Genomic DNA, 11,835 nt, shown 5'->3' with positions numbered 1-11,835 from the left:
GACATTCACAATTCTGATGGTAAATCATATGTCTATTATTTGTAACCAGAGTCAGTGACCACTGTGAGGGTCATTTTCCTGTGTACATCATTCTGAACTCCCGTATCAGCACCAGAGGGATGCATCTCTTTCAGCTTTTGAGAATATTCTAATAGGATATAAGTACTGATACTGATTGTTATTAATCCTCAAAAGTCAAGCTGTTACTTTCATTTTGCTAAAAAGCAATTAAGAAATGATCTATTTAATAACAAATATGCATTATATTCATATTCTGTATCAACATGTTTGAGTCTGTACATCTGAATGTTTGCCTGTTTGTTTCGATGTCAAGAAATTACAAAAACGTGGCAAAAACATAGAGGATTGTCTGAAAAAAACCTGCCAGACAAGACTGTATCCACAGCAATGTTTCATTATATTTCAGTAGATTCATAATGAAATACCTTCCACAAATCTCGTATCGATTGACAGCTTAGAACCTGCACTTAGACAGAGGTTCTTTACTTGTTCTAATCAGTAAACATGTTGTATGAGTGTTATAGTGGCATTGTGAAAGTATTGCATTTTGAACCCGACAACTCAGGTGACATCACTGCTTTCAAAAAATAGCTACATCTCCACTTTCAGCCATCTCTAATTTCATGCATCTGTGATTCACCCTCAAACACAGTGCAGTTTTCTGAACATCTGACCAGCAATATAAAATACAAGGTGTGCTGTTGGGGTGATCTGGTACCCAGACGACAGACAGCAACTCAAATGGAGATGTCGCATGCTGCTGGACCTGTGGAGGCCAGATACCCACTAACAGCCATAGCAGTAGGGCAGATGCCAGAGTGCTGCCACTAGTGTTGGGCAGTGTATGTATACTAGGTCTGTACCAGTAACAGAATCTAGCTCTTCTTTTTAAGTAGGGCTGAACGACCAGCATATACTTTTTCTGGCTTGAGGCTTGAAGGCTTAACACAAAATCTAGGTTAGTGTTAACACAATATCTAAGTTAAATAACACAACAGCCTGCCAGTTAATTGTGGCTGTGATGTCACAGCACATGGATGTTTGGTTGCTTCTGGTAAGTCGAATTAATCTAAAAGCAGTTCACAAGCCCCATGTTACTAGGTTAAATTTCCTTTATTCAAAACTTGCAACATAGAAGGTAAGATTATAATAAAAATTGCAGCTCTTGTGATTTGAAAATTGTACTTTTTCCAATTGCAATTTTGATATAAAAACGATTAATCTTTCAGTTCTACTTTAAAAATATATTTTTTTATTACTATTTTTTTTGTACACAGTTCGTAACACTGAATCGGATGCGTAAATAAACACGGCGACATGATGTGTGCTGAAGCTTAAAGCTGCACTATGTAAGTCTGGGGTATTTGGAGACCTCTCTGGTGGAAATGTGTAACTGCAACAACATGCTGAAGAACATTCTATAACAACCGTTGCTTTGGACCCCTTCCCCAAGCAGATCAATCTGATGATGTGAGGGCACTGAAAGAGTATTCAACAAGAACTTGTCTTTTAAGGATGTGAGCGAATTATCTACTATTGTCATCATATCTTTATCAGTATAAAGTTGATTTTGATTTGTGACTTAACATTCCGGAACTTCTTTTTCAGCCTGTGCGTGTGGCATTAATAAGTAAAGACGGATAATGTGGTCCTGAAAAATGTAAACAAACAATAGCATATCTTTAATCTTTGTCCAATAAAAGAACATAATCATAGCGCAGTAAATGTTTTCACGTTTACATGTTATTTTGGCCGCAAAAGGCTGTTTTGTCAGAATTTGATTAATATAAAATATCAATTCACCCAACCTATTTAAAAGATTGTGTGTGAATAGTAGCATCTGGCTAAACTGGTGGTAAATGTTTTACCGCCACTTGAGACTTTTACTGCAGTAGCTTGGACAAGGGCCTACTCTACAATGGTACAATCTATATTCTTGCCACACAAAAACTGCCTTGTGTTTCAGATTGTTTCTAAAAATCTATAAAAAACTACATAAACAGTAAATTTCCTTTCTGGAAATCCGATTTTTGTATGGCTAATATTTACAGTATTATGTAACCTTCCATTTGGTGTAATTTTAAAAGAAGCAGAACAAAAAAATGTCAAGTTTTTAAGACTTCTTTTAGCAAATATGGCCAGTGCTCAGGAATCATGCGTTCATTACTTAAAAAAAAAGAAAACACAATCTTAAGATTGATACCTTGATCTTCTGTGAAAATGCTGTCATACTGTATTTTACCAAAAACACTAGCTTCCAGTTCTTCCAACTTCAAGCTAACTACAGCACCCACTCACACAAGTCACATGCACACACACACACACACACACACACACACACACACACACATACACATACCCATTTACACAAGCCCATTTTTGCTTACAAAGACTACAGAAACTGTTATTTAGGATTTAAGTTCATGTCATTCATGTTAAAATACTGTTAACAGGCACACATCCACTCACCCACCCTGTGTACTCACCAAACTGCAGTAATACAGTGAAGGCCAGCAGCAGCAGCGAGGCCAGAAAGATAAGGACACAGGCAGCAGATTTCCAGCGCCTACACACGCTGTTCAATACACCCAGGCCTTGCATGGCAGTCTGAGGAAGGACTCACCTGGACACCTTAAGAAACACACACACAGACATAAAAACGCTCTATTAAAAAGATTTCTCCTCCTTCAATTCTCTCGCTGTAGTGTTGTAATCATTGTCCATTTTTTCACCTTTCTCTTATTTTTTTTTCTTTCTTGATCCTCCTTTCTTCTTTTGTTAATGTGCTTAATCCTAACTCTTCCTCATATCAACACATACTGCAACATGCCTCATCATCAGTGTTACTCCAGTCTCTGGGCTACTACTCACTTCTCTGTGCTCTGATTGGACAGTGCTTTCCCCCATAGTACACTGTGCTTTGAAAAAAAATACAATAACAACAACATCAGCAACACAACCAACAACCAACAACAACATTCCAGGCCTTCAGGCCAGCGGCGGTGGCTTTAGTCAGAGGCTGCATCCCAAATGGCCCCGTGCTTGATATGAAGGGCGCTGCATAGGGCACAAGTTAAAGGCTGTCACACCCCATGTAGTGCACTAAATTTTAAATACTGAGCCATTTGGGATTCAATCAGAGCTGTATTGATGGGAGTGGAGGGCAAAGACCAATGGCTGGCAATGACACCATGACTTTGATTTCACACACATCAAATCCAATGTATTAAGCAGTGTTGCCCAAAGTGCGGCCCGGGGGCCAAAGTTGCCCCGTGAGGACATTTGATTTGGTCCACCAAAAAGGTTACTCTAACCCTCCCTATCCAAGAAGAGAAAAAACATATTTTTACACTATTTATAACTTACTAAATTCTTAAAAGTTTAGTAACTACATACAGGGTAACATTATAAAATGCATTATTAATTTAATTAAACTTACTTTGAAACCCACCTACTTTATTACTTGTATACTGTTTTGTATTTTTGGCCAATTGCCTACCACAAACATGCAAACCACCCGTAGTCAAATAGTGTGGGCATAAAGAGAGCTGGTATCAGGTTACTTTACTTACATACAGTGCTTCATTACATCAAGTTTGAAATCCTGCTGAAGCTATCCATAAAAATCTGTACCATAAAGTGGGGTGACGTTCATGTTAAGGTTACTGCTGCAAAAACTGTGTGTATATATACATATACACTGTCACATACTGTATATATACATACAAACATACATACATACACACATATATACGTATGTATACAGTGTGTGAAAGTGTCATTGATTGCCAGCTTGCATGTGCCCAGCTTCTAGTATTTGACCTGTTGGAGTGTGAGGTCGACCCATTTCCCCAGGCCTCCACACACACAGCCATGACCAAGGCAGAACTAGTTCACTGAGTACAAATGAGGAGAAAGTCTCTGTGCTCACATTTTCAAAATAGTCACAAATTACAACCACACGATTGCCTTATATCCTTCAGTATTACGTCTCTGCCAGACCAAAACCTTGTATCTCAAAAATGGTAACTTTAGACGAGAAGGAAAAAGCAGTCAATGTATGTTAATGAACAGAGATTTTAATCCAAGCAATTTTGGACTGTTTATATTGGTCCACAAATGAAGAAAATTATTTTGACAAAAAAAAAAAAAAATCAACAAAAATGGAGGTACAAGGTTTTGTTCTGATAGCAACAATTAGATGACGACTGACTATATCAGGAATGTCAAACTGGGGACCTTCCGGGCCAAAATGCTGCGGAGATTAGCATTTACCGTAATTTACCGCTCTGAATTCAGTTCATGAAGGCTTTGCTAGTTAGCTGATGAGCTGAATCAGGTGTGTTTAAGGAGGCAGTGTGCTGAAGTATGCAAGGTTTTGGCCTGCAAAGACTGGAGCTTGACACATGTGGTCTATGTAGTACACCCACATCGGTGTCATACGGCAATAGTGACGTTATGTTTTTGTAGTATTCACAGATTACAAAAACGTAACTGTAATACTGCATTTGCTAGATGCTTCAGATTGTTTTGAAATGCATTAAAAATAAATAATTAATAAATCTCCTTTGTGTTTTCTGTCTGGTTAATGTTTACAATACTGTGTAAAGTTTCCTTTGGTGTTATTTTAAGAGCATTAAATAGAACAAACTATATGACCTGTCAGGTTTGTAATAAATTCTTTTAGCATAGAGCCGCAGTACTCGGGAAGAACGACTTCAATATTAACTGAAACTGAAATATTGTCTGATATTGTGATATATTTGTAAAATATCATAATATAAATTTTATGGCACAACATGGAAATGCTGCTTCACCAGATTATTTCATTGAGCACCAGTAAATACATGTTAGTTTTATTAGTTTCTGGCCCAAAAGTGAATTATAAAATGTTTATCAGTTGTTCTTCATATTGTTACTATCAAAACAATATCTTGCATCTCCATTTTGCAATCTTTTTTCACTTGAAAATGTAGACGGATCAATAGAAATGGTCCAAAGTGATTTATAACACAATCTTGTCTTATTAACTTAACATTTTAATAAGGTTTTTCACTTCTGCTGTAAAGTTACTTTTTTCAAGACAAAAGGTTTTGCTTCGACAGCAACGATACGTCAAATAAAATTACGAAGACTAGTAATGTCATTCTCTAGAAATTGACCTCACACCTCAGGCAGTGTCCTGAAGGTGACTTCTTAACTTCTCCTAAAAACTGCAAATTGCCATAATACTGTAATTTAGTGTAATCCATAAATGCCCAGAAATAATTTAAAGCTGAAAGCTCTCACATAAGCCTGCCTGCGACCTTGCCATTAACTCATGTATGTCTGTCAGTCATGCCTGAGATGAGTCCATGTGACTTTTTCCATTTTTCTGTTTTTTGTTTTCCCAAATCCCTCCTGACCTTCCACAGGAATGTGGGCGAGCAGCAGGCTGGGGCTCAGGATCCCAGGGCAAGCTGAGAATTTGATATTCCGGCCGAGCAGATAGTGGACATTCCGGGGCCGAGGGCGCACAAAAAGCTGTTTCTGCTGCCAGTGGCTGCCGTCGGCGGGGCCTAAACGCTGCTTCCTGCGAATCTGTCACTGGGGCTCTCTAGAACGCTTAGGCAGCCGATGACACCAGCGGGGCGCCTCTCGACTCTCTCTCTCTCGATATGGGGGGGAGAAGGAGACTGGAGAGGCTGTGGGGTGGGTGGGTGGAGTCTGTGTGGCTACAGTCACCTGTCCACTTTCTGCTCAAATTAGATGCTAAGGGTTCCTTACATACATAATGTCACACTTTCGTCAGTCAAATACTTACTAACCCAGTCAGGACAGTAATATCCTTTGCTAGGATCCCACCATGTCCTCTTTGCCCTTTGACTTCTCTACTGCATCTATGATGATGTGCCAACTACGCCATCCATTGCCCGGGTTCAGACAGCTTAAACTGTGCAGAGCTCAATTTCTAAAAAGCCATAAGAGGGCTCGTTGTTCCATCAATTAGGGCCTTCCAATGTTTTAACACTGCCGCGGACCATTCTGTGCACCATTCTCGCAAAGTGCTGCAAGCCGGCAGACAAACGGCTCAGTTATGAGGCATGAAAAATAATCTAGTCTCCTAATGTTATGTTTTTCAATACGCCATTCATGGCTGGATGCAGTGTGGATCCACAGGGGAATAATGTCGCCTTTTGTGTCGTTCCGCGCTTCCCCTCCCTCTCCTTTCCTAACTCTGAGAAATGGCTGAAAGATCTCGGGAGCGCACAAAACCTATTCCTCTTTAATAAATCACAGATAAACGAGAGGAGAGAAGAACCGACCTCTTTCTGCTGTCTGTCAAGACTTGGGGAGATTGCTGGAATTTGTGATGGCCTTCAGATGAATTGCATCTGTCAGCATGTTTATCAGGTCCTCATAAGTTTTGTCTGATTTAATTACAGCGTATTCCTTCTCCATTTCTGCATGCAATTAACAAGAAGTGAAATCACCCTAATGGCGAAATGAAATCCCATTCACTCCACGAATCTGAGAACGCTCAGGCGGGACTGATCCAAGATGTAACATTTCTTTGTAAGAATTTATAAAACCTTCAAATCTGCATCTCTGTTACCACATTTTGTCACCCGAAGAAATAAAGACTTAAAAATGAAATGAGACAAGATTCTGTTTAAAATGATGCATTCTTTTAAATTCAAAGATCCATGAGAAACATACCTTAGATATACGCAGTTTTTCCTTCCCCCACACAAGAAAAAAAAAATAGAATCCCAACAAAATAAGTCGCAACAGTTTGTCCTACGTTTTCAGACAGCTGGTACTTTACGGGACCGCTCTCCACCTCTCAGAGTTGGACATTAGAACTCTGTGCAGGAGAAGGAGGGGAAAAAAAAAGTCGTTCGGACGCACGGATACAGGCTCTTTCATCTCCGTAACCTTCGGAGGCTATAAGTACCCGGCCTTCTCTCCTAAGCATTACGTAATCCCAAAAAAGGCTTTGTAGCCATTGTATGTTAATGTATTGCTCACACCTGTTCCCTGCCTGCTGTGTGCTTAAAGAATGGACAGTGGTAAGGGAGGGGAGAAAAAAAGACCGCTGAAAGCCAACCCTTCACAGGTTCCTGAGCATCTCTAGTTTCAGACTGGGTTCTTGCAAGGCGCTGTCCTGCTTGTCTGAAAGACGGCCGCGTGTGTGTGTGGTGAGAGCACGTGGGAAAAAGAGGATAAAGGATGACATTTGTATGTGTGCTTGTGTGGATGTACGTGCCTTTGTGTATGTGTCCCAGTACTTTACAGGTGTACATGGTCTTCTCTCTCTCTAATGGAACAGGGAGCCATGTCTCTATGCTATCATAGTCCTAAGACCTCCTTTAGCAGGCTTGATATTCAGATATATCACAACAGGGCAGCACGGTGGTGCAGTGGGTAGCCCTGTTGCCTCACAGCAACAAGGACCTGGGTTAGGTTCCCTGGCTGGGTAACCAGCAACCTTTCTGTGTGGAGTTAGTATGTTCTCCCCATTCCTCCCGCAGTCCAAAGATATGCAGTCAGGAGAATTGGAGACTCTAAACTGCCCCAGATGTGAATGTGTCTGTGAGTTTGTATCTGCCCTGTGATTGACTGGCGGCCTGTCCAGGGTGTTTCCTGCCTTCCACCCAGTGAAGGCTGGGACAGGCTCCAGCACCCCCCCTCATGACCCAGAAGGATAAGTGACTTAGATAATGTGTGTGTGTATAATGCAACATTTCAGTAACATCTACAAATTGCTTGGTATCTACCAGGGATGCAACAAAATTTTGGCCACCAAATTTTTTTGGCCAAAAGTGGTTTCAGTCGAACTAACCACTTATACAAACTACATAGACCTGCAAAGTACAAGTGTCAAAATCTGATTCTACAAGTGCTTTTAATAGTAATAAATTGAGAAATAGTACTTAAAAATACTGTCTGTTCCCTTTGCATTCCAAGAAGCTGAAGTTAGATTTTTGCTTGCCAGTCAATTATTCAAATTTTTCATTCCACCTTAAACGGGGCAGCCAGAATACAGCAAAACAACAGAAGCAAAAAAGAAAGAAAAGACAGAAAATTGTTGCTAACACGCTCATAGCATCTGTAGAAATGAACTGAAAAAAGTTTGCAAAGACACTGCCAACGTGCAAATTATAATCTAAAAAATAATGGAATTCATTGCCTTGCCTCTGTGGTCACTGGCATTCTCTGTTGTTGATTTCACAGCACATACTGTAACCAATATATTGTAAGAATTTTAGCAAGTTTATTCCATGTAAACTTTTTATTTATTCTCTGGTTTTACTGGTTTTCATTGGCCCAGTGTGTCCTGAATTTTGGATTTGGCCAAAAATGTATTTCTGTGCTTCACTAGCTACTATAAAACCCATATGTAAGTTATGTACTATCGAGAGTAAGACATTGAAGTGTGGACCCACATACAGGCCCTTGTACTTTCAAGGGTAATGTTTACGTTCAAATATTTCCCTCTTTTGGAAAGTCTTTTAATGGATAAATAAAGAGATTTAGACACTTCCTGTTCAGTCACTGGGACTGGACAAGCTAAACTAGAGTTTGGACAATCTGGCTTGACATCCACTAGGTCTGTAATGATTCGTTAACAGCCGATTAACACTCTATGATCTTCATAAGACACATGCAGTTATTCCAATAGGCAATAAACTGCTTGAAGCACTATGGGTGATATAAGAAGACCTTGGTCTAAGAAACCATGACTTTGTATGGTAAGGTTTATGTGACATTTGTAATTACTTTGTTTATTACTAGATTAATTACAATTTTGTAAGTGCAACTACAACTTTTACCAAACTGTGCTTGTGCTATTATTTGGTTCTTTTTTGGTCTTTTATGCTTTTTCAAAAACTATATACCATCTAGTACCTGGAGGTGTCATCAAGAACACTTTTGAGAGATGTTAGTAAAAGCAGTAAAAAACAACACAATGTTCTGGGATGACCGCATTAGATGGAGCTGATAGCTTATTCAGCATGGTTTCCCAGTGGGCTGTGATACAAGACACAGATCACGCAAACTCCCTGCTGTTTTTCCCCAAACGAAGCTCAACACCAGTGTAAAAATGTGGGAAAAGGGACATCTTGCATTCAGCGTTCAGGAAAGACGGGACAAATCACAACTGATGACCGACATGCTTTTCGTATGCTTGATGCAATTTGATACAATATAACGAAGTTTTTGCAAATGGAGATGCTCTACGCTTAATAGCAGGTCCTGAGGAGTTTCAGCCATAGTAACAGAAAAGGACGCTCTGGTTGTTAATCATGTGAAAGCACAGATGCAGCTTTGAGGGAATGAAGTCCTTTAAAGGAAAATGTCAGTCTTAGCCAACAGGCTGTCATAGGTTCACACGTCTAAACATATCACCTTCATTGTCCAAAAGAATGAATGCCCTGCCAAATGCTTTCATTAAGTGCCTCAGAAAGCTAAAGTGAAATCTTTCATGGTGTCTGCCTGAACATACACTCAGACTATTGTATGTACTACAGAAAAAGGGGCCTGGGGCTTTTTCATACTCCAAGCAACAGCCGCAACAGTGCCGCACTGAAGAGAGATTGCTTCTGAACATGCTAATCTTCTCTGAACCGTCCTGCTCTTTGTACTGCTTTTCAAGGGCCAATTCAGGCCCCGTGCCTATGGTGTGGCCCAGATGGCCAGGCAAATGGACGGCAGGCGATTCTGTTTCACTCAGGATAATCCTTGTGGAACAATAAGCTCTCATCTGAACACTTTGTGTCCTGTCCATTCACTCCCACAGCTTGTTCAGACAGGAGTTATGATCACGAAAAAGCCAGAACAACAGGAAAGTAAAAGTTTTATGTTGGATGCTACAACCAGCACATGCACTACTGCTAAAGCTGCGTCTAGGCCGAGTGTTACTGGAACTACCGCTACCGCAATGAAGATATCTACTTATGCAGTCACATACTTATGCAGGTCGTGAATCGTCCACGGGTGTGTTGCACACTGTGGCACCTTCCTGTGTGTCCAACTCACTCTTCCTCTCCCATAATTCCAGGGGGCTGGGGCGGGGAGGGCAGTGGGTGGGAGTTTAAAACAGCCAGCAGCAGGACAGTCTTTCTCAGGAAAACGTTGAGTGTTTTCCCATAGTTTTGCTCAGCTTAAGTGACTTTGGCCATCCTTTCTGTCTTTTGGTTTCTCTCTCTCTCTCTCTTTCTTTCTTTCGCTCACTCTCTGCAAACCTGTTTTTCACAAGCTCTGGCTGCCAGACAGTGGGTTACGTAATAAAGGAGAGAGTAGAAGAAAAGATGGAAGCAACAAAAGGAAGATGGAAACAGAAACGCGGCTAATTGTGTGGTGCTGCATGAACCAGTAAGGCGATAACTAAATAGCTGGATTTTGAAGACTTGCGCAGTGATGGGAATTAGACGTTTGTGAAAACGAAGACAAAAATTACCAATTAAAACAAAAGATAAAAACTAAAATCACCAAAATTAACTTTAAAAAGCTTTTAATTATGCATGTTGTAATTTGCAATTGAATAAATGAAACAATGGAGCCGTGATGTGATGTACTGGATGTTGATGAGAAACTGCATACACTCTGAAAATCACATGATTTTCATGTCCAGTTGGAAAAAAAAGTTATCGAAATTCTGAAAGTAATAAATACATTCTGAAGCTTATTTTGTCTGCTAATGCAGCTGTAATAAAATGAACTGCCATTTAAATTGAAAAAAAAGCTCTTTAGGGCCAAATTTGAGCAAATAAGACAAATGTAATTAATCAAGATTAACTACACAAAATAATGCTATTAATGCTTGATAGCCCCAGCAATCATTAGCTATTATTTTGCTGCAATGTGATTATTAATTGTTTCAATACTGCTGAAAGGCTTTGTTTAGGGTTGGTGCATTAGGAACCTGCTGTACACAGTTTGTACGTAGCCGAAACATAATTTTATTAAAAGGTTTTTCAGTGACCAAAACTAGAGTGGTTAGAAGCAAGAACCCAATACTCAATAATACATGAAAGCAGTATATTGGGAGTTTGTTGCCAGAATAAACTAAAATGTGAGAAAATGTTTTGTGGGAAGATGAAATCAAAATGGAGCTTTGGGACACAATTTACAGCAATATATGTGGCACAAATCAAGAAATACAATCCCTAGGGAAAGGTATGGTGGTGGCAGTGTAACCCAGGAAAACACTGCTAGAGACCCTGCTTCTCTCTACTAAGACATTGAAGTTTCAGAGAAAGTTGAAAGGCTGATGATCCCAAGTTCAAGGCCAAAGTAATGTTAAGAGTGACAAACAAAACAAAACAAAACTGTCCTTTAGTTGTTTTTTTACAAATCTAGCAAAACAAAGAAGAACTCCCAAAAAGTGCACAAAGCTGGTACATACTAGACCAAAATGTATTAATGTGTGGTTTTAAAATACTTATAAAATCAGCATTTTTTTTTGTACCTACAGACAAATAACTTACTATGGAAATTTTGATTTAAAAATAGTGACGGGAAAAGTTTGTGTATCATCTGTATTTCAAAAACATTTTACAGGGGATTGAATACTTTTACAAGGTACTGCAGCTACCACAGACACTTCTCCAGACAACATATGAAATGTGTTGCTTAAAAGACCACTTCTCACATTTAATAGCGTAGAATTTGCAGTTACAATGGATTTAAATGTATGTATTAAAAGGTTTCCAAAATTGAAGGATTAAATGAAAATCAAATCATTCCTTTTTTTGATTTTCCAGTGTGGAGTTATGGATGCAGACATTTGGTATTACAAGGTTTTCAAAGTGTTACTACATTCTAGTG

At 39.5% G+C, this 11,835-nt stretch overlaps 1 protein-coding gene across 1 annotated transcript in view; it reads right to left on the bottom strand.

Moving 5' to 3' along the window:
- Positions 1–6,895, bottom strand: part of LOC118814764 (scavenger receptor cysteine-rich domain-containing group B protein) — a 26,983-nt gene extending 20,088 nt beyond the window's left edge. The window contains exons 1-2 of the mRNA XM_036580522.1: positions 6,721–6,895; positions 2,508–2,652 (exon numbers count right to left, since the gene is read on the bottom strand). Coding sequence (XP_036436415.1) covers positions 2,508–2,622 — 115 coding nt within the window. The 5' untranslated portion in view covers positions 2,623–2,652; positions 6,721–6,895. The remainder of the gene's footprint in view (positions 1–2,507; positions 2,653–6,720) is intronic.
- Between the last annotated feature and the right edge of the window lie 4,940 nt (positions 6,896–11,835).

The sequence above is a fragment of the Colossoma macropomum genome, unplaced genomic scaffold, assembly GCF_904425465.1.
Source record: "Colossoma macropomum unplaced genomic scaffold, Colossoma_macropomum, whole genome shotgun sequence".
Taxonomy (NCBI): Eukaryota; Metazoa; Chordata; class Actinopteri; order Characiformes; family Serrasalmidae; genus Colossoma; species Colossoma macropomum.
The sequence above is the reverse complement of the archived record's forward strand: the minus strand, read 5'-3'. Positions and strand labels throughout refer to the sequence as shown.